Here is a 23,349-nt window from a genome sequence, read left to right as displayed (position 1 = left end):
CAGAGACATTACGTTGCCAACAAAGGTCCATATAGTAAAAGCTATGGTTTTTCCAGTAGTCATGTACAGATGTAAGAGTAGGACCATAAAGAAGGCTGAGCACTGAAAACTTGATGCTTTCAAACTGCGGTGCTGGGGAAGACTCTTGAGAGTCCTTTGGACTGCAAGGAGATCAATCCAGTCCATCCTAAAGGAAATCAACTCTGAATATTCACTGGAAGGACTGATGCTGAAGCTCCAATACTTTGGCCACCTGATGCAAAGAGCTGACTCACTGGAAAAGACCCTGATTCTGGGAAAGACTGAAGGCAGGAGGAGAAGCAGGCAGCAGAGAATGAGATGGTTAAATAGCACATCACTGACTCAACGGACATGAATCTGAGCAAACTTCAGGAGACAGTTAAGGACAGAGAATCCTAGCATGCTGCAGTTCATGGGGTTGCAAAGAGTCGGACATGAACAACTGAACAACAACAAATATATATACACACATACAGAATTATGACTTACTATGACTTAAACAGGTATGTGTATGTATCAATTTGACCAAAATGAAGATTTTTCTCACACAGATAATAGTGACAGCAAAGGTGAATGGTTATTTTGTCATTGCCTTGAACAATGCCTCTCAGAGGAAAACATTACCACCACCATCATCAGGGACCTTCCTAAGAATCTATCTTAAAATGCTGCATTTGGAGATCAAAGGAACAAAATTTAAATGATTCTAATTACCACAGGAAAAAATAAGAAATTTTATTAAGAAAAATCAGACTTTTTTCGAGGTATGCATCATTCCAACTATTCTCACCCATTATCTGTCCCTCCAGAACTTGCAACATCAAAGACCAAGCAAAGAATATCAAAGCGGACTCTCGAAGTAAATATATTATAGGAAACAGAAATGTTTTTAATCCCATTAATGTTTTATCTTCAGAGACACTTGAGCAGTTACTGCCTATATAAAATAAGAGGGAAAAAACAAAAGAAGAAAAATAGCTTGAATTAAAAATGTGCTGATGCCAAAAATTTACCAGCTGTATGAACACATATATAACGTTATCCAAATGATAAAAGTGTAGAGATGGAAAACAAATCAGTGGTTGCCAGGGGTTAAGGTTTGTGGGAAGGAGGGCCATGGGCTTAATTATAATGGGGTAGTCTAAAGGAGATCTTTGCAGAGATGGAACAGTTCTGTATCACAATTGTGCTGGTGGTTACATGGATCTACACATGTGATAAAATGATATAGAACGGGACACACACCTAGTACCAATATGAATTTCCTGGTTTTGATACTGCAATGTAGTTATTTAGGATGTACTCACTGGAGGAAATTTCCTGGTTGCCTAGTGGTTAGGACTCTGCACTGTCACTGCACTGGTTCAATTCATGGCCAGGGAACTAAGATGAGACAAGCTGCACAGCACAGCCAAAAAAGTTAATTAATTGATAAAAAATAAAATAAGATGTACTCATTGGGGAAAAACTGGGTGAAGGGTAAATGAGACCACTCTGTACTATTTTTGCAAATTCCTATGAATCTGTTAAGCACTTTGAAATAAAAATCTTAAGAAATATACATTTCTCAGCTAACATCATACTTAACAGTGAAAGACTGAAAGCTTTTCCCCTAAACTCAGGAACAAGATAAATACGTCTGCTCTCACCACTTCTATTCAACACTGTACTGGAAGTTCTAGCCAGGGCAATTAGGCAAAAAAGGAAATAAAAAGACATCCAGATTGGAAAGAAAGAAATATAACAATCTTTACTGCCAATGACATGATCTTATGTGTAGAAAATCTTAAAGAATCCACACACAAAAAAAATGAGAGTAAATAATCTCAGCAAAGTTGTAAGATACAAGATCAATATACAAAAATAAGTTGTGTTTCTGTACATTAGCAATGAACAATCAGAAAATGAAATTAAGAAAAAAATACCATAATAGTATCAAAAAGAATAATATATTTTGGGGACTTCCCTGGTGGTCCAGTGATTGGGTGTCTGCCTGCCAAACGGATGTGGGTTCCACCCCTCATCCAGGAAGATCCCACAGGCTGCAGGGCAACTAAGCCCTCAAGATACAACAAAGGAAGCCACTGCAATGGGAAGCCCATACACCACAACTATACACAGCCAACAAAGTCCCAGTGCAGCCACAAATATATATAAAACATTTTTTTAAAAGAATATACTTTGACACAAATTTAACCAAAGAAGTGAAAGACTTGTGCACAGAAAATTATAAAACATTGAAAGAAATTAAAGAAAATCTAAATAAGTTGAAAGACAGTTCATACACTGAAATACTTAATATTTTTTAAATGGCAATATTCCCCAAACTGATCTATAGATTCAGTACAATCTGTCAAAATTTTAAATGTCATTTTTGCAGATATGGATAAGCTAATCCTAAAATTCATACGTAAATGAAAGGAACCCATAATAGCCAAACCATCTTGAAAAGAATCAAGTTACAAGACTCACACTTCCTGATTTCAAAACTTAGTACAAAGCTACAGTACTTTGGCCACCTGATGCAAAGAACTGACTCATTGGAAAAGACCCTGATGCTGGGAAAGATTGAGGGCAAGAGGAGAAGGGGGTGACAGAGGATGAGAAGTTGGATGGCATCACTGACTCAATGGACATGAGTCTGAGCAAACTCTGGGAGAAAGTGTTGGACGGAAAAGCCTGGTGTGCTGCAGTTCATGGGGTCGCAAAGAGTCGGACACGACTTAGCAACTAAAGAACATTAACAGTATTTAAAAGAGTGTGGTACTGGCATTCGGATAGGCAGATAGATCAACTGAATAAATCTGAGTCTAGAAATAAATCTATACACCTATGGTGAATTTATTTTCATTAAGGAAGTCCAGACCATTCAATGGGAAAGAAGAGTTTTGACAACAAATTGCTCTAGGACAAATGTATATCCACATGCAAAAGTATGAGTTTGGATCCCTATCTCATGTCATATATAAAAATTAACTCAAAATGGATCAAAGACTTAAATTTAAAAGCCAGAACTACAAAACTCTCAGAAGAAAATATATGTGTAAATCTCCATCAACCTGGATTTGGCAGTGGTTTCTTAGATATGACATCAAAGCATCAGCAACAAAAGAAAAAATAAACTGGACTCAGATTAAAACTACTGATAACATTTCTAACAATTAAGTTTAAGGACTTCCCTGGTGGTCCAGGGGTTGGGAGTCTGTCTGCCAGTACAGGGGACATGGGTTCAATCCCTAGTTCAAGAGGACCCCCCATGCCATGGAGCAACCAGATCCATGCAACACAACTACGGAAGCCTGTGTGCCTAGAGCCGATGCCCCACAAGAGAAACCACAATGAGAAGCCCACACACAACCAAGAGTAGTCCCCATCTGCCACAACCAGAGAAAGCCCACGCACAGCAATGAAGACCAAGAACGCATAGAGCAGCCAAAAATAAAAATAAATTTTTAAAAATTTAAATTAAAATTCAAAGCGTTTGTACAAAGGACACTGTCAAGAAAGGGAAAACAAAGTCCCAGAATGGGAGAAAATATTTGCAAATAATATACCTAGGAAAGATCCAGTGTCCAGAATATATAAAGAACTCTTACAATTCAACAATAAAAAGACAAAAAAAAAAAAAAAAGGACAACTTAATTCTTTTTTAATTTTTTAACTGAAGAATAATTGCTTTACAGAATTTTGTGGTTTCCTGCCATACATCAACAATAATCAGCCATAGGTACATCCACGTCCCCTCCCTCTTGAACCTGCCTCCCACCTCCCTCCCATCCCACCCTTCAGCCTGTCACAGAGTCCATCTGCCTTCCCTGAGTCACACAGCAAAGTCCCATTGGCTATTTTTTTACATATGGTATTGTAAATTTCCATGTAGCTCTTTCCATACATCTCACCTTCCCCCTCCTCCCCTCCCCCAACATCCATAGGTCTGTTTTTTCTGTTCCTCCATTGCCACCCTGAAAATAAATTCATCAGTGCCATCTTGCTAGATTCCATATATAGGCGTCAGTATACAATATTTGTTTTCTGACTTACTTCACTCTATAATAGGTTCTAGGTTCATCCACCTCTTTAGAACTGACTCAAATGCGCATGACCTAATTTTTTAAATCGACAAAGGACTTAAATAGACATTTTTCCAAAGTACAAATTGCAAGTATGCACATGTAAAGATGTTCAACATCGTTAGTCATTAGAAAAATGCAAATCAAAACCACAATGAGCTACCACTTCACATCCACTAGTAAGGCTATAACCAAAATAGTTAAGGACATTACGTTAAGTGAAATTAACGGTCACAAAAAGACAAACATTGTATGATTCCACTTATATATGGTACCTATAGTAGTCAAATCCATAGAGACAGAAAGAAGACTGGTTAGGGGCTGAAGAGGTGGGGAATGAGGAGTCTTTTAATGGGTATGGGCACGTGTGCTAAGTCGCTTCAGTCGTGTCTAACTCTTTGCGACATTATGGACTGTAGCCCACCAGGCTCCTCTGTCCCTGGGGATTCCCCAGGCAAGAGTACTGGAATGGGTTGCCACGCTCTTCTCCAGGGGATCTTCCCAACCCAGGGATCAAACCTGCGTTTCTTACGTCTCCTGCACTGGCAGGCAGGTTCTTCACCACTAGTGGCACCTGGGAAACCCTTATGAGTATAGTTTCAGTTCTGCAAGATGAAAAGAGTTCTGGTTTTACAACTATGTACATTTACATAACACTACTGAACTGTACACTTAAAAATGGCAAAGAGGTAAATTCTACATTGTGTATTTTACTTCAATTAAAAATTTTAAATGTTACAAAAGACATAAGTATTGCTGAAGGTATACAGAGATTCGATTTTTTTTTATATATACATTGCTATTGGTTATGTAAAAATTGGGCAGTCACTTTGGAAAACAATTTGACAATGACTCAAAAAGCTAAACACAGTTACCCTATTTCACTCCAAGGTGTGTGTATGTACCCAAGAGAATGGAAAACATCACATAAAATCTCACAAGCAAATGCTCATGGCAGCATTATTGTTAACAGCAAAAAAAAAAAAAAGTGAAAACAACTCAAATGTCCATCAACTGATGAATGCATAAACAAAATGTGGTATATCCATCTAATGGAATAGTATTTAGCCATGAAAGGAAATGAAGTACCGATACATGCTACATGAATGAACCCTGAAAACATGCTAAATGAAAGAAGCCAGACCGAAAAAGCCATATATTGTATAATTCTACTTATATGAAATGTCCAGAATAGGCAAATATATAGAGATAGAAAGTAGTTAAGTGGTTTTCCAAGGCTGAGAGAGAGAGGGGGGTAAGGGTTTATAGTCACTACTGACAGGTATACAGTTTCTTTTTGGAGTGATAAAAATTTATGAAACTGGATAGTGATGATGGCTACACAGCTTCATGTATATATACAAAAAACACTGAATTATACACTTTAGTATATGTTATGTGAATTGTCTTAATAAATAAATATATGCTTGATGACAGAAACCAGATATTTACATAGTCTCAAAGTATCTTCCTCAAAGCATTCAGTAATTACCAAGGGAAAAATACTAAGTTTACATGGGAAAATCCTGGCAGACACCACTGTAGCTAAATGATGAAGGTCAACATCACCAGTAAAATATCAACAACATCATGTACACTCTGATATGAAACACTGAGGAGGGCACCTTCTCTTCTGTGGTATCCTTCCCCAAAATGCAAAATCTTAATCTGATCATGAGAAAATAGCAGATAAACCCAAACTGAGGGCTTCCCAGGTGGCTAAGTGGTAAAGAATCCACTGCCAAAGCAGAAGACTTGGGTTCAATCCCTGGGTCAGGAAGATCCCCTGGAAAAGGAAATGGCAACCCACCCCAGTAATTCTTGCCTGGGAAATCCCATGGACAGAAGAGGCTGACAGGCTATAGTCCATGGGGTCACAAAGGGTCAGACATAACCTACTGACTTAACAACAAAATAAACTGAGGGACATTATACGTCATTATATGTTTTTGATGTGACAAAAGCCATCCTTCATTTAGAAAGAAATAAGCTTATAAACTTAATACTGTTCCTAAAGCATGGTACCATAATTTTTTACCCCCAAATGATAATTAATGAAAGGGAAGAGAAAAAGAGAATAAAATGTTCTAAAAAAGATGTGAGATCTTTCAGCTTGTCATAAGAAAATATGCTGAGCACTTATGACTCTGTTTGACTATCTCCAGTATTCACTATCTCGTTCTAATTTCTGACCCTGTTTGTTGCTGTTGTTTAGTTGCTAAACCGTGTCTGACTCTTTCGAGACCCCATGAACTGTAGCCCGCCAGGCTTCTCTGTCCAAGGGATTTTCCAGGCAAGAATACTGAAGTGGATTGCCATTTCCTTCTCCAGGGGATCTTCCCGACCCAGGTATTGAACCCGAGTGTCCTGCATTGGCAGGCAGATTCTCTACCGCTGAGCCGTAGGGAGAAGCCCTATTTATTTTACATCAAAACAAAATCTGCTTTATATTAAGCCTCAAATACTCAGAATCTTAGAGTCTAAGAGGCAAAACAGACAATCCAGTCCACTGGCTCTCAAAGTACAGTCCTGGACCAGTCTCTAGGAAGCTATTTTAGACATTCAAATTCAACACTCACTCAAAACTTCTGAATCAGAAACAGGTGGTGAAGCCCTGCAATAGGGTTTTAACAAGCCCCCCAGGTAATTCTAATACAGGCTAAAGTTTGAGACCTATCAATCTTATCTAATTCCCTCATCACAGAAGTGACTTGCTTAAAGGTACAAGGTTTCTTAGGAGTGGCCATGCCTAAAACCTAGGCTTCCAACCCCCAGTCCAATGCATTTGACTTAGCCCACACTGTCCCACCACAGGTCCTAGTTCATTACAACACTGCCTCAATTATCCTATCTCCCTTTCCCTACCATCATTTTCTGTTCCAGTTCCATCTAGTTCTTACCATGTGACAGGGTCATAAAACCTGTCACTTTAAATGAGGTACAACATTCCTGGTAGGCAATAAGAGCCAAAAGAATTAGATGCTTAATTCCTTAAGCTGACTCGAACTATCATTTCAAACAGAATTAGTGTTTTTCATGTATCTTCTCTACTCTACCATTTGTCTCCTTTAAGTAATTAAGGGAATTATTCAGCACATCAAAGCAGTAAATTAATGGTGATTTTCCCACCTTAACATCAAGAGTTACTCAAGTACTATATGTCCTTTACAAGTCAACTTCTTCTGGTATACTATGCATAAACATGTAAAGGCAAGCAAGACACCATTAAGTAGGAGTAAGCTCAAAAATAAGAGCAGCAAACTGAGAAAGAAAGAGAAGCAAAGTCAATCCTCTCCTTCATAAATCAAAACCAAGAGCCCCCACCAAAAAAGAAAAAAACAGACAAATAAAACCAAGGAAATTATCTGTTGTACATTTAAAAAATAAAATTTCACTTAAATATAAATTAGATAATAAAATAATTTAAGCTAAAGAGGCCCTTGATAACCGTAGCTTAACAAAATTCCAAATTTTTAAGCATGAAAATTTGAATAAGCTAGTAATTAGATCCTTACCAGGCCTGGTGTGGTGTCTTCATCGCTGTCTCCTTCCTGGCTGCTTTCTGTATCAGGACTGAGAACCACTGTATCTGAAGGGCTCTTGTACTGCCACTTGCTTTCAGCATGAACATCCAAGTATGATTTTTGCAGAGTGGATTCTTCCTTGGAAGATGTGGCTTCCATCTTTGGAGTTAAAATCCTTCTGCAAGTTTTCTTTATTTCAGCTTTCTTAGATTTCTTACATGTCACTTCATTGTTAGAATTCTTATCTAATAGAGATTTGGGGCACTTAAGTTGGCCTGTATTGTAGTTACTGAGTGTAAAGGGGACAAGATACACCTTAGCTGTTTTTCCTAAAACTGTAGTCTGTACCGGTCTCAGAGATGTATCAGCAATGTTTTGGTTTTCCTTATATTCATTCACCTATTCAGGTCAATAAAGGAAAAGAGTATTAAAATTCCAGGTCCTTAGCCTTTTCTTACTCTTTACAACCCCACAGACTACAGCCCACTGGGTTCCTCAGTCCATGGGTTTCTCCAGGCAAGACCACTGGAGTGGGTTGCCATGCCCTCCTCCAGGGTTATCTTCCCAACCCAGGGATTGAACCCACTTCTGTCTCCCGCATTCTCAGGCAGGTTCTTTAGCACTAGCACCACCTGTGAAGTCCCACAGATCTGCGTAAATAAATCTAATTCCTATTTCATAATAACAACATAAATCCCAGCTGACAGCCTGTAAGGAAACTTTTTTCCCTCCAAAATCTAGATACCTAATTCATTACATTAATTATTATACTGGGCACTGACCCATGAGTCTGCCAGACCAATAATAAAAACGACTACAATTTGTTATTGAGGAAACTGAGTAACTGGAATTGTTCCAAAGAGTGGGAAACTGACCAAAATGACCGCAAAAACAAACACAGACTTCCTGATCCCAGCCTGACACTATTTCTGGGGTTACTGACAGGCATCTTCCTTGGGGCTAAAGGCCCAGTTTCCATAGAGGAAAACCAGGACAGGCATCCCCGCTTATCTTTTGAAGCAACACCCGGAAAAACCCAAAACCCGTTACACTGAGAGATGCCCCAAAGAGCAGGAAATAGTTTTGCAGCGAGGCGGTGCCGGTTGGCAAGTCCTCCCCGGCCTATGCCAGGCATATCCCTCACGAAGAATGAGGGAGCAACACACCCGAAAGGGACAAGCCGTTTCTCACATTCACCTGAAGTCGCTGTCTGGAGCCCCCCTTCTGCTCAGCCTCCGCGCGGGACCCAGACATCTTTCCGCAGCGCGACCGCTGGCGTCTTCCCGCCAAGACTGCGGCGAGAGGCGGGGAAGAGTGGAGATGGGAGGGGCGAGGAGGAGCCCTGCGCCCGGGAGGCTCCGGCTCCGCCAGCGAAGGCGGGCGCCCATCCCAGCCGACGGGAGGGGGAAGGGGCACGGGGCGTTACATTCTCGCCTAGGTAGCAAGCTTGCCAGCCTCACCCCAAACTCAAATTCTTTAGGGAAGCGAAGGGACCGAATCGCCATTTTTACCTTGGATCCCGGTGGTTTTTGACGCTGCTGATGCTTGTATCTTACTTTGAAAAACACTTGCGCTTCTCCTAAAGAAAAACCACCTCGCCTAGCAATGTGAGCCTGGAAAAGATTCAGGGGCATTTAGTTGCCAGATGAACTAGAGAAGAAATGAAATCAACCTGCAGGCTTTACCTCGACCCGATGGTTCCTTATGATTCCCCCCCACCACCACCACCAGAAAATTATGCCCTATGGCTGTCGTATTCTCCTAGGAAGGGAAGTATTTTGATTCCCCGCCCCCCCCCACCCAAGAGCTGATAAGGTGGTTTAAACTTCACCCACCAGTTAACTAAGATTCTAGTGATGGCCTTAAAAAATCCAAGGACAGGAGGACAGTTTTAAATAACTTTTGTATCACAAATCATCATAAATAAGATTTTAGGACAATGTATTTCTTATAGTCATTGCCATATTAAAAGTTGTTTTGTTGTCGTTGTTTTCTATTTTCTGGGTTGCCAAGAGCAGAAAGAACTGCCTTCCCGTCAGATTTACTCCCTCGGGATAGCATAGTTTTGGAGCTAATAAATTTACAATACAAATTTCTATCAACTCTATTTTTACAGTCCTTCGTAGCTCAAAACTTGTGTCCTGCACTGTTCTTTGATTGAGACTTGCCCAATTTTATTTCTCCCAGCTGAGGCCCAATTGTAGAACAGGTGAAACCACTTGAGAAGTAATGCTACTAACAGTACCTTCAGGAAAGTTCCCTTCAGCAATTTTTCACTCCTGGACTCAAAAATTACTGATAAAATCACTTTTCACAGCACCTCATATATGCCATATTTCTGGCCTTCAAGATTTTGCTCATACTGTCCCTTCTCTCCGTACACAGCAGTTATAAAATCTTTTCTACAGTGTTCTACCAACTAGCCTGTTTTTTGTTTTTGTTTTTAAACACGATCCACCTAGAAAATTGGGGCTATTTGTTCCTATTCTATTATAAACCCTTTCCGTTCAGTTCAGTCGCTCAGTCGTGTCCGACTGCTTGCGACCCCATGAATTGCAGCACGCCAGGCCTCCCATTGCTGCTGCTGTTGCTAAGTCACTTCAGTCGTGTCCGACTCTGTGCGACCCCATGGACTGCAGCCTACCAGGCTTCTCCATCCATGGGATTTTCCAGGCAAAGAGTACTGGAGTGGGGTGCCATTGCCTTCTCCGGGCCTCCCATTAAGACTTACTAAATAAAATTCAAGTTCCTGGAGGACACGAGCCTTTTAACAATATTCCATACTCCTTAGAGAGATCTAAGTGATGTAAACACCAGTGCTTAATAATTACTTACGGACTCATATACAAACATTCCGGCCAGGAATATGTTATAATAGGCAGTCTCCAGAAATGGACAGAACTGGAACGCTTAATAGTGTTCGGATTTCAGACACTATTCTAAGCTGCTTGGGGGATTTTTTTTTTTCTTGCCACTGGCCTAAATTACCACCACTTGCCCTCAAGTGACCAAAAAATACCTCACCACAATCCGCTCAGCCTCATCAACTGAGCTAATCAAGTGCTGTTAACGGAATTTCTATTCCGATTAAACTCTGAGCTTTCAAATTTGACAATCTTTACAAACTGCAGTTCATTATCTCCTGAGTTTCATTATTCATCACTACCCTGTAATAGTCGGGTTTAGACCAACCTAACGAACAAAACCTTTACTTGAGACTTCCCTCGTCGCAGGGTCTTAACAGCAAATCCCAGTGGAACCAACTTCCAGCGGGGAAGACGCGTACAAACACTGCGAGACTGAGAACGCCGGGGCAGCCTATGGACATGCGCAGTAACAGACTCCACCTTCTAGTCGTAGGCGTCTAGAAGTCCTCCACAATCCCACAATCCTCTGGTCGTATACTTCCGGTTTTTCTAGTTCAGTCGAAGGTGGTGTTTCTATCAGTCGCGCAGCAGTTTCCAGTGGTCCTAGGAGGAGAGGGTTTTATCTGTTCGTTGACGTTGTAGCTGTTCACTTTGAAATCAGTCGAGTTTCGGGAGTCACCGCCGCTGTCGTCAACATGTCGGTCCCAAGCTCACTCATGAAACAACCGCCCATTCAGTCAACGGCTGGGGCCGTCCCGGTTCGCAATGAGAAAGGTACTGTGTTAAGCGGTTTTCCACTCGGATCTTATCTCTTTCGTCAGGATATTCCAAACTTACCCCGGGTCCACCACCTTATCCCCAGCGATCCTTAAGACCCTGCCCCTATTTCTTCGACTTTCCCCGTCAAACTCGGATCCGATCGCGTTGCTACTCATCTCCTTAGTAGAACCTGTGTGCTCTCTCCTCCACCAATAAGTTAAGCTAATATAGTGAATGCCTGCTATTTGCATGGCGTTGTGTAGCATACATTTTGTTGTCCATTGTCTGTTTATGGTGTTTTTATAACTCGTATCATTGTAATTACGTGTCCACCTCCGTCTACTACATCGTAAATCAATAACCTATTTGAGGCAAGAACTCTATCTTAAAACTTTTTATCCCTTTCAGCCATCACAGTGACTGTATTTGTTAAATTGAATACAAAATGGTGTAAAACAGTGGTGTAAGGAACTCATAGTCTGTAGATGTGAGACATGCAAAAAGAGGCACATTCTGAACAAGTTTATGGTCTTTCCCACCTATAAAACCTGTCACATAGGTGATATAAACGAAATGCTTTGGGAGGACAGAGAAGGAATAATCTCTTCAGATTGGAATATTTATCTTGATCTTTAAAGGATGGGTAGGATTCTAATGAGTGCAGATGGATGAAGGAAAACTGTACTTGTTTGGGGAGTCAGACTGAAAGTCCGAGTTTTTTCAGTAAAGTATTTGGAAAATAATGTCAGTTCTTTTTATCTTTTAAATATACAGTATCTATCTTTGTGCATTCTGCCTTTTGTTGTTTTTTCCTTAAGTCAGCATGACTTTGGAGAAGTGTCCTTTGGATACCTGAAGATCTCATTCATTCACTTTAACTGCTTGTTTAGTCGCTAAGTCCTGTCTGACTCTGGGACTCCATGGGACTGTAACCCACCAGGTTCCTCTGTCCTTGGGATTTCCCAGGCAAGATTACTGGAGTGGGTTGCCATTTCCTTCTCCAGGGGATCTTCCCTACCCAGGGATAGAACTGGTGTCTCCTTCATTGGCAGGTGGATTCTTAACCTCTGAGCCACCAGGGAAGCCCCTTTACCTGCTTATAAGTTCCACTGTATAATTAAACCACAGTTTGATCCCTGTTGAGGGACATTTAGTTGTCATTTTGTTACTTTTTTCCCTTTTACAAATAGTGCTTAAATATGTCTCTTTAGTGCACTTGTGTAAAAATTTCTACTAGGATAGTGTGAATCTATGTTGACACATCATTTATCATTCAGTCGGTAGTTTGCATTAAGATTCACTCTGATGTACATTCTATGGATTTGGACAAATGTATAGGGATATATATCCATCATTATGGTATCACACAGTATTTTCACTTAGTAATGTGCATTTTAAGTTTCCTGCATGTATTTTCATGGCTTGATAGCTCTTTTTGTTTTGTTGTTGCTGAGTAATATTCCATCATCTGGATGTACCATAGTTTACTTATCCATTCACCTCGTGAAGGACAGCTTGGTTGCTTACAAGTTTTGGCAATTATGAGCAAAGCTACAATAGATATCCATGTGCGGGTTTTTGTGTTTTGCTCCTTTGTATAAATACCAAAGAGCAGAAATGAGATCATATGGTAAGAGTATGCTTAGTTTTGTATGAAACCACCGAACTATCTTCCAAAGTGGTTGTGCCATTTTGCACTCCCACCAACAATCAATCAGAGTTCCTGTTGCTCCACATTCTTACCAGCATTTGGTATTGTCAGAGCTCTAGATTTTGGCCATTCTGTGTGTAGCAACATCTCATTGTATTTTTTTTTTTTAATTTGCATTCCCTGAAGACATATAAGGGCTTCCCAGGTGGCTCAGTGGTTTAAAAAAAATATTGCCAATGAAGAAAACAAAGGTTTGATCCCTGGATGAGGAAGAGACCCTGGAGGAGGAAATGGCAGCTCACTCCAGTATTCTTGCCTGGAGAATCCCCATGAACAGAGGAGCCTGGCGGGCTACAGTCCATGGGGTCGCAGAGTCAGACACGACTAAGCCACAGAGCATGCACGAAGACACAAAATGTGGACCATCTTTTCACATACTTATTTGCCATCTGTATATCTTCTTTGGCAAGGTGTCTGTTAAGGTCTTTTACCTCACCTTGTTCTTCAGAATTCTCTTGGCTCTTTTTGACCTCCTGTTCTTCCATATGATTTTAGAATCAGCCTGGGAACAGCTTTTAATGAAATTACATTAAAATTATAGAGCACAGGTCAGTTCAGTCGCTCAGTCGTGTCCGACTCTTTGCGACCCCATGAATCACAGCACACCAGGCTTCCCTGTCCATCACCATCTCCTGGCGTTCACTCAGACTCACATCCATCGAGTCCGTGATGCCATCCAGCCATCTCATCCTCTGTCGTCCCCTTCTCCTGCCCCCAATCCCTGCCAGCATCAGAGTCTTTTCCAATAAGTCAACTCTTCGCATGAGGTGGCCAAAGTACTGGAGCTTCAGCTTTAGCATCATTCCTTCCAAAGAAATCCCAGGGCTGATCTCCTTCAGAATGGACTGGTTGGATCTCCTTGCAGTCCAATGGACTCTCATTTATTGATTTACTCGGGCACAGTTGCCCTCTTCTCATCTTTGAACATGATACATTTCTTCATTTATTTTGATCTTTTATATCTTTAAAACAATTATATTTTATATTTTTCCTCCTATAGCCTCACACATCACTTGTTGAATTTATTCCTTAGTATCTTATAGATTAGCTGCTATTGTAAATAGAATTTTCTGTATTTTCTAATTATAGGTAGCCAGTGTACAGGTACATTTATTTTTGTCTAGCATTTATACACCTTTCTACTTGAATTTTTAAAGCTTCTCTGGTTATCTTGTATTTTCTACGTAAGTGATCATATTGGTTGCAAATTGTGGCAGTTTCTTCCTTATTAATTCTTACCTTTTATCTCTTTCTTTTCTTATTGCCCTGAAACCATAATACAGTGTTGATCAGAAGGTATAATAGGGACAACCTAACGATGCCTACTGTTTTTTAAAGGAGTGCTTCTAATATTTTATCATTAAATATAATGTTTGCTGTATCTGTTGTTAAGATTGTGTGACTGTAATTATATAAACTTTAAAAAGTACATTACTTTTCCCTCTGTTAATTTTCTAAGGTTAAACCATCCTTGTAGTCCTGGGCTAAATTTTAATTATGTCCCTATAGCTTAGAGGGGCTTCTTGGTTAGTTTTTATGTTGCCTGTATCTATGTTTGTAAATGAAGTCCACCTAAAGTTTTCCCTTGAACTGTCCAGCTTGGTTATCCAGGTTGTATTCATCTTAGAAAAGGTTTTGCTTAGTTTTCACTGTTTTTCTGTTCATTGGAACTGTTGTAAAAGACAGGTAATCTACTCTTGCAGGTTTGGTAGCACATAAGCTAAAAGAAAAGGTAGAAATAAAGATTAGAAGATGGAGTTATGTGGTAATAGATTATATAAAGACTGCCAGAGAAATATCTTGAGGAACTAAAAGAATGAACACTATTTTAATTTTATATTCCCACTTAAGTCACCCTTACTGTGTGCTGGGCACTGTTACAAATAATTCACTTAAGCATATAGTTAAGGTGGATGTAGTCTCGCTATTAGGAGGGACTTTGTATTGTTTCACTGCCCACCCTTCCTCCACTCATTGTACCCAAGCTAAACTTCATTATCATTAGTTTTGGTGTTCACAGGAATGCCTTCTCATGACTTGGCCTTTGTAGGAAAAAGATGTAGTTGAATAGATGGTTGGGTCAGGGCTCCTTCTCCGGCTTGGACCTGGTTTGCCAGGAATACAGGGCTTTTTCACCTGGAAAGGCCAAGGGTTGAAGGACATTGGGAAAGAGGTTACTGAAACGTAAGTTCTGTTTCTTACCCAGGTGAAATTTCGATGGAAAAAGTGAAGGTAAAACGTTATGTGTCAGGAAAGAGGCCAGACTATGCCCCTATGGAGTCCTCAGATGAGGAGGATGAAGAGTTTCAGTTCATTAAGAAAGCCAAAGAACAAGAAGCAGAGCCCGAGGAACAGGAGGAGGATTCATCTAGTGACCCTCGGCTGCGGCGTTTGCAGAACCGTATTAGTGAAGATGTGGAGGAGAGGTAATGACAAGGGTTATGTTATCCTGGGCGTCAACCCAGCAATAACTGCTAATACTTGAGTCGCACTTCCTGTGCACCAGGCACTGTTCCTGGTATATTACTTTAACTAATTGTTGTAATCCACATAATGACTTTATGAGGCTATGATTATCCCCATTTTTACAAGCCAGGAAACTAAAGCAGAGTGGGGTTTGGAAAATGACTCAAGGGGATTGAAAGCACAGATCGCTGGTTGGTTTGTTGTGGGGTCTTTTTCGCACAGAGATGTTTTCTAAAATTTGAGAAATTGATCTTTTCCAGGTAGTTATTCTACAAGCCAATGAGGAGAAATGATACTGATAAAATAGGAGGAAAGGACTGATGAGTGGTCTCATGTCAGAAAGGGACTCCTTCCAACGAAGGATTTTGTGTATTTTGTATTGACTGAGACATTACCTTACAGAGTAGCCAGAGGTTCCCAACTTTCACAGTTCATGTTCTCAGGAGTTCTTTCACAGAGCCTCTGGGCCCAGACAGTTCTCTTTATTAAGTAGTTAGAGCCAAATGATTTAATAAATATTTATGTCCTAGCAACTTAGGAACTTAAAAACTTTAATCCCTATAAAAGAAAAACCATTTTTATTTCATGTTTGCATAACCACAATTACTTACCTTTGGGGTTTGTGTGCCTCTTGGGCACTAACAGCTTCTCAAACCTTGGAGTCACCTTGGCACAGTCACTCATTTCCTGTTCTGTATTGACTTTCATGCAGAACTTGCTTTTTATCACAGCAGCCCAAAAAAAGTTTTATAAAGTCACGATACCATTGAAAGGAAACATAATGTGATCTGCTGTTAAAATTCAACTACTTTGAGCTTTACAATATATCCCAGTGCACTCATCTAAGCTTGGTACAGTGCCCCAGCATGCCTCAGCATACATGTAATGTTTTAGGTCCAACCTGACTATTTCTTCTGACACTTTGAGTTAGTTTCTTTAATCTGCACCTCAGTTTCCTCATCTCAAGGCTTCAGTACTAGTAAAAGGAAACATAATGTCCTGGTGCTCTGTGACTAAGGAAATGTCCTTTTTGAGAGGTTGGTATTACAGTCAGACACTGTCTTTCAGATTGGCTCGACATCGGAAAATAGTGGAACCTGAAGTGGTTGGAGAAAGTGACTCCGAAGTAGAAGGAGATCCTTGGCGCATGGAACGAGAAGATAGCAGTGAGGAAGAGGAAGAAGAGATTGATGAGGAGGTATGATTAAGGAAAGTGGGAAGTTCTTTCTGGGTGGAAGAAGAAATTAGGGCCAGTGCTCTTTTGTTGAGGCCTTAGAAGCACAAGATATCTGCTTTTGGCAGAAGTCTGATCCAGTGCTCCCTACTTGTTTTGGATAGGATTGAAATAGAGTGGTACTAAGTTGCATATACTCAACCAGAATTTGTTGAGCTTGATGAGGTAAGAATAAAAAGCCACTGCAGTGCACAGGCCGTTTGGCTGACCGGCTTGGACATGTAACTTGATAGGAAATAGAACGGCGCCGTGGCATGATGCGCCAAAGAGCACAGGAGAGAAAAAATGAAGAGCTGGAGGTCATGGAGGTGGAAGACGAGGGACGTTCTGGGGAGGAGTCCGAATCAGAGTCTGAGTATGAGGAGTACACAGACAGTGAGGATGAGATGGAGCCTCGCCTTAAGCCCGTCTTCATTCGGAAGTAAGTATGTCACATACCAGGCCTGAATCCACATAATTACTGCTTTCTGGGTCTGAAGACGGAAGCCTCTTTTCTCGGTCATGCTCTTTTGAAATGTAGGCACTAAGTAAAAGTCTTCTGTCCAGTGCCCCAGCTCAGCAGAGTGTTTGCTGAGGAATATCTTGGTATTGGGCTTCCCAAGTGGCTCAGCGGGTGAAGAACCCACCTGCCATTGCAGGAACCATGGGTTCGATCCCTGGGTTGGGAAGATCCCCTGGAGGAGGGCATGGCGACCCATTCCAGTATCCTTGCTGAAGAATCCCATGGACAGAGGCGCCTGGCAGGTTACAGTCGATGGGGTCGCAAGGAGTCAGACACAAGTGAAGCGACAGAGCATGCACACACGCATCTTGGTGGCAGTCTGAGTTAGTTTTCACATCTCCTTTCCCACTTAAAGAAAACACACCTGCCAAGGTCTTACATTATTTTAAATACAAAATCAAACTTAAGAGCAAATTCCTATTCCTTTCCTAATGGCTAGAAATCCTACAGTCCAGCAGGTTTCTTGATATTCAGGCAGTTCAAAGATGATGGAATTTTGATGTTCTAAAGACCGGAAATGATTCCCACTTTTAGCTCTTTGCAAATAATAGAGCCAGAGACCATTTGGCTCTGTCTGGTTTGAATGAGACTTGATTTAGGGAACAAGGAGCACCACTCTAAGGACTTTGGGCAATTAACAGGACCTCTGTGCTGCAGGAAGGACCGGGTGACAGTTCAAGAACGTGAGGCTGAAGCATTGAAACAGAAGGAGCTGGAGCAGGAGGCCAAACACATGGCTGAGGAGAGACGCAAGTACACACTCAAGGTGCTGGGCGTGGCTGTGAGGATTGAGTGTGAGGAGTTGTGTGTTTCGGTCTGTCTGAGGGAGAATGAGGAAGTCCAACAGTTGAACTGCTCTCCCTATCCAGATTGTAGAGGAGGAAACCAAGAAAGAGCTGGAGGAAAACAAGCGGTCTCTGGCTGCCCTGGATGCACTCAATACTGATGATGAAAATGATGAGGAGGAATATGAGGCCTGGAAAGTTCGGGAGTTAAAGAGAATCAAGAGGGACAGAGAAGACAGAGAAGCGTGAGTAATGGGATGAGCTTAGAGCTTAATACCACTGGGTGGTCATATTCCTAGTAGGGTAGCTCTTAGGCTCCGCACCTACTGTGAGTTCCATTCTAGCTTTCTTTAGGGTTCCTAGAGCTAGGTGTGTTCCCCATAAGTGGAATGTGGCTTATTATAATAGAATCAGGGAAGAGAAACACATTTTGTCAGTGTTTCTCCGCGATAAGAGTGCAGCTGATACTCCCTTTAGTAGTTTCCTAGTAGACACAAACTAGTTACTTGCTGTAATCAGTTTTCTGTTGTTGCGTAACAACCCAACCCAAAAGTAAGTGACTTAAAACAATTATTTATTTCTCACAATTTTGGAGGTTGCTATGCAGTTCCTCTACCACACTCAGTTAGACCAAAATCATCTTGGAGCTGTACCACCCATTCCTAAAAACTACTAGGAATGCCTTTTTTTTTTTGAAGAAAAGGGACCTTTGACTCTCCACCCCTAAAAAAGGTTAAAACTGCTGCAGTCTAGTTAATGATGGTGACCCTTGGTTTGTGGTATGTAAGCACATTATTTAAAAAATACCAGTCAAGTCTTATACAGAATTAAATTGATTTTTTTTAAACAAAGAAGGCTCTTCAGGGAAGGGAAATTCGTAATGTTGTAAGATCAAGCAGTAGTAGTATGTCTGAACCTCAAAAAAACTAGAATCAACTTTCAGAAGTTTGCAGTACCTGGTCTTGTGAGCGTAATGAAGACTACCTGACCTTTTTATTTATTAAACTTCTGATCTTAATTCCTAACAGATAGTAACTAGAATCTATGAAGATAAATAATGCTTGAAAGGAGGTGGGACTGTGTCATATTCAGATAACTGGGTCTTTATGAAACTAAAATGAAACTAATAAATAGTTTTCATTCTCTGAACAGACTTGAGAAGGAGAAAGCAGAAATTGAACGAATGAGAAACCTAACTGAGGAAGAGAGGCGAGCTGAGCTTCGGGCAAATGGCAAAGTCATTACCAACAAAGCTGTTAAGGGCAAATATAAGTTCCTACAGAAGTATTATCACCGGGGTGCCTTCTTCATGGTAAGAAGTGAAAAGAGACTGGAATAACCTCCCATTTTCCTAGTCCTGGAATGTTACTTCCACTTACCAGTGGTCAGCTTTCTCATTTGCTTTTTCCCTGTGAAGAACATAAAACCAAATAGAGGAAAGCATTCAGAGAAGGTGATGGCACCCCACTCGAGTACTCTGGCCTGGAAAATCCCATGGACGGAGGAGCCTGGTGGGCTGCAGTCCATGGGGTTGCTAAGAGTAGGACATAACTGAGCAACTTCACTTTCACTTTTCACTTTCATGCACTGGAGAAGGAAATGGCAACCCATGCCAGTGTTCTTGCCTGAGAATCCCAGAGACGGGGGAGCTTGGTGGGCTGCCGTCTATAGAGTTGCACAGAGTCAGACACAACTGAAGTGACTTAGCAGCAGCAGCAGTGGAGAAAAGTATTGGCAACAGGATTTCAGAAATGGCAGCAACTGTTCCCTTTTGGCCTCAGCTGTCAGGAGGAAATGATGTAACAGCAGAATTGAGGAACTGAAAGAGAGAGTGATCTATACTAGACTAGACTATTTAGGTCCCTCAAATCACTTGATATAATTTTTCATAGCTGAGAGATTTTGTTTATGAGAAAACCAAGCTCTGCAAAGAGCTTTACATTAACTCATGTTTGGCTGATTTAAGTTTAATTCACTTCCTTCTCAGCGGACAGAAAGTGACTAAATCTGACCCAAAAGATGTTAATTATCCAACCATTATTTGTAATGCCATGATCTTTGTTCTTTATATAAAAACCAAAGTCAAAACAGCTGTCTGTTAACCCTGTATAAAATGAAAAGGACTGCTTCAAAATTATTTGGATTAGCACTAGTGATAATTCCTTAATAGAGAGATAGCAAGAAAGGAAATGGGAGAATTGATGACATTTATTACTCCAATGACATGTGGTATGTTAAATTATTTCCTGATATTAAAGAAGTTTGTATCAAAAAGTAACCTAGCTTTTTCAGATGCTGTTTAGCAAACCTTAAGTATCTCCACTGCAGGTAAATTCCTGCCTTTTGCTGTTTAGTGAAGTCGCTCAGTCGTGTCCGACTCTTTGCGACCCCATGGACTGTAGCCTACCAGGCTCCTCTGTCCATGGGATTTTCCAGGCAATAGTACTAGAGTGGATTGCCATTTCCTTCTCCAGAGGATCTTACCAACCCAGGGATCGAACCCAGGTCTCCCACATTGTAGAGAGACGCTTTACCGTCAGAGCCACCAGGGAAGTAGATACCAGTAAAATTTTTAAACTTTAAAAAATTTTTTAAATAAGGATTCCTTATTCTTCTCCCACCAAAATCAGTCTATCTAGTCAGCAGGAAATATTTGCTTATTATGTAGTTTTCCAGCCCACGTAGCTTTCTAGATAGAAGTCAATGGAGATTATTAATTACTTCTTAGATTGCTTCAAAGTCATAAAATATCATTGCTTTAGCATTTCAACAGTTTTAATAATCAAGCTCCTTAGAAAACCAGTGCATTCCTAAGATGCATAAGGAAAGGTTCATGTGAAAGTCTTTTGGTGCACATACTGAAATATCAACTCTTCTCATCTGGACAAGGAGGGGGAAGTGGAAATGGCTTTGAGATTAAATGAGGTACTTTCAGGCTCTAACAAGGAGAAAAGTTGGGTCTCATGAAAGGCCTACCTTTAAATTGGGCCTTTCAAGAGCTGATGGGAAGAGTGTATCCCAAAACTGTTATTTAGCTCTTCCGTGAAACTTTCCTTAAGATGGTGCTGTTTTAATTCTTTCAGTACATATGTTTATGGTCTGTGTCATACACATTATAGTCGTTTTTATATGTTGGTTTGAAACTATTCTGTATAGTTTTATACAGTTCATTAAGTAAACCTTTTGAGCATTTAGTGTATGAAGGGTAGCACTAATTAACACAGCCATGGCTCCTTGCCCTCAGAAGGCTTACAATCTAATAATAAAGCTAAGGGTCACAGAGAGTCAGACACGACTGAAGTGACAGCAGCAGCAGCAGTACACAGAGGAATTATGCTTATTTAATAAAAGAGAGAACCTCTCAAAGTTTTTGAGCACGACAAAGGTATAATGAGGGTTGTGTTTTAGGAAACACATTAATCTAAAGAAATGTGTAAGGTTGATTGCACGGAAAAACTGTAATAACCAAAGTAATAAGAATCTAGAGAGAATCTTGGTCCTATTACAGGAGTTAAGTCAGGAAGAGGCTGATTTGGAAAATTTCAGGGACCTGGTTTTCACTTTAGTTTTGAGTTTGAAATCCCAACAATACCGAAGATATATATTGGGCAGTAGAAGAATCAGGATTAGAGATTTGAGAGGCCTGTATGAAGTTGAAATCATATGAGTGAATGAATATATTGAGTGAAAAGAATATAGCCAACCTTTAGGAAATAGCTACATTTAAGAAGGAAAAAGACAACACAAAGGAAAAAAAGGAGTATCATCTCCTCAACTTGATGTAAGCTTTTGGTTCAGTAGGTTCAATGCCCTCTGGTTTCTTTTTATCCTTTATTGTAAATTTTAATGAATTTGTAGTTTGAGGGACTTCCCTGATGGTCCAGTGGTTACAACTCTGCACTTAAACTGCACGGTGGGGTGTGGGTTTGATCCCTGTTCAGGGAACTAAGCTCCCATATGCTGCCCAGATAAATAAAAAAAATAATTTTAAATGGTTTAAAAAATGAGAGATACCTGAGAAATAAAACAACAAGATTGATAAGACTCTTTTTTACAGGATGAGGATGAAGAAGTATACAAGAGAGATTTCAGCGCACCTACCCTGGAGGATCATTTCAACAAAACCATTCTTCCCAAAGTCATGCAGGTATGGGCAACCTTAATGACATGAGAGAAAAGTAATGTATTGAGGCTGGACCATGGTAAATCTGGTGGTATAACTCATCATCTATCCATACAGGTCAAGAACTTTGGACGCTCTGGTCGTACCAAATACACCCACCTTGTGGATCAAGACACCACCTCCTTTGACTCAGCATGGGGCCAAGAGAGTGCCCAGAATACCAAGTTCTTTAAACAAAAGGCAGCCGGAGTACGAGATGTATTTGAACGGCCATCTGCCAAAAAGCGGAAAACTACTTAGAGTTCAACTACTTATTCTTGCAGCTGTGGGACACAAGGGGAAATCTCAGCATCTGGTTCTTCATTTGTTTTTACTGCTATTCACATGGCCCCTGTATCCAGCCTGCTGAACCTACTGCCATACCTGTGGCACTGGGCAAACCCAGTCACTGAAAGTGCTTTGTGAGGTTTGGACTCATGCTGAGAAGCCTGCAAAAAAAGCACTGTCCAGGTAGGATTAGAGGCTCCCACTTAGGACTATTTCTGAGAAATCTTGAATGTCATTACTGTTCCGGCTTCCCATATTCACTTGGGAGTGTTCAAGTTTCTTTTACCAGCTCTGAGCTTGGGTTAGAAACATGGATGGGCATGTAAGTGGACAATGTATTATTTCTGCCTTACAGGAAATCTAAAGTCATTGAAAACCTGTTTTGCATTTTTGGGTAAATTTTTCTAGGCAAACGTACTTTTTGATCCATTTATGTGCAAGTGTCAAGAAATAAAAAAAATCATACACCAAGAGGTTTTTTAGCATATCAAATAAAATGTGCAAGCTGATAAATATCTATTAACTAGGATAAAAGACAGCAGGGAATTGTCAGGCAAAGGATGTTTCACATTTTAATCATACCCTTTCACCTCAGGAACAAGCACAGATGCTAGATAAGCTATATTGTAAGTGGCACCTAGATTTATTCTGTGAGCAAATATGTGACTGTCATTGCTGTCTAAATTGTAGCTGTATATAGATCAAAACAGGACACACAAAACACGGAATCCAAGCAGCACACCAGTACCCGCTTGCCCAGCTCATGTACCAAGGAGGGCACAGTGCTCTTGAGCTGCAATGTAGTGACATCATGCTGGCTATCACTGGCAGAGTTAAATTTTTCATTTAATATGTACTACATAACCACCCTGCATATGGCAGAATATTAGGAGCCCTAGGGGTTATAAAGAATGACATTTAACCAGTGGGAAGACTTAGTTCTATATTGCATTTAAAAAT

At 40.5% G+C, this 23,349-nt stretch overlaps 2 protein-coding genes across 2 annotated transcripts in view; one reads left to right on the top strand and one right to left on the bottom strand.

Moving 5' to 3' along the window:
- The window catches only part of WDR76 (WD repeat domain 76), a 48,303-nt gene extending 39,076 nt beyond the window's left edge, over window positions 1-9,227 (bottom strand). Inside the window, exons 1-3 of the mRNA XM_052659862.1 lie at window positions 9,127-9,227; window positions 8,807-8,907; window positions 7,607-8,014 (exon numbers count right to left, since the gene is read on the bottom strand). Coding sequence (XP_052515822.1) covers window positions 7,607-8,014; window positions 8,807-8,869 — 471 coding nt within the window. The 5' untranslated portion in view covers window positions 8,870-8,907; window positions 9,127-9,227. The remainder of the gene's footprint in view (window positions 1-7,606; window positions 8,015-8,806; window positions 8,908-9,126) is intronic.
- Window positions 9,228-10,991: 1,764 nt separating this feature from the next.
- MFAP1 (microfibril associated protein 1) lies at window positions 10,992-22,872 on the top strand. The gene is made up of 9 exons (XM_052659800.1): window positions 10,992-11,256; window positions 15,159-15,378; window positions 16,487-16,616; window positions 16,886-17,073; window positions 17,812-17,920; window positions 18,024-18,184; window positions 19,092-19,251; window positions 21,997-22,086; window positions 22,180-22,872. The coding sequence occupies exons 1-9, from the start codon at window positions 11,178-11,180 to the stop codon at window positions 22,360-22,362; spliced, it is 1,320 nt and encodes a 439-aa protein (XP_052515760.1). The 5' UTR covers window positions 10,992-11,177; the 3' UTR covers window positions 22,363-22,872.
- The last annotated feature ends 477 nt before the right edge of the window (window positions 22,873-23,349 follow it).

The sequence above is a fragment of the Budorcas taxicolor genome, chromosome 21, assembly GCF_023091745.1.
Source record: "Budorcas taxicolor isolate Tak-1 chromosome 21, Takin1.1, whole genome shotgun sequence".
NCBI lineage: Eukaryota > Metazoa > Chordata > Mammalia > Artiodactyla > Bovidae > Budorcas > Budorcas taxicolor.
This window is presented reverse-complemented; position numbering and strand designations above follow the sequence as displayed.

What these genes read in the sequence shown, in the direction of transcription:
- MFAP1 (XM_052659800.1), top strand. Translation starts at nt 11,178, where the DNA reads ATGTCGGTCCCAAGCTCACTCATGAAACAACCGCCCATTCAGTCAACG. An exon ending in AAGAAGAGATTGATGAGGAG is followed by an intron (nt 16,617 to 16,885) that starts GTATGATTAAGG and finishes GTAACTTGATAG; the next exon opens with GAAATAGAACGGCGCCGTGG. An exon ending in AAGCCCGTCTTCATTCGGAA is followed by an intron (nt 17,074 to 17,811) that starts GTAAGTATGTCA and finishes TCTGTGCTGCAG; the next exon opens with GAAGGACCGGGTGACAGTTC.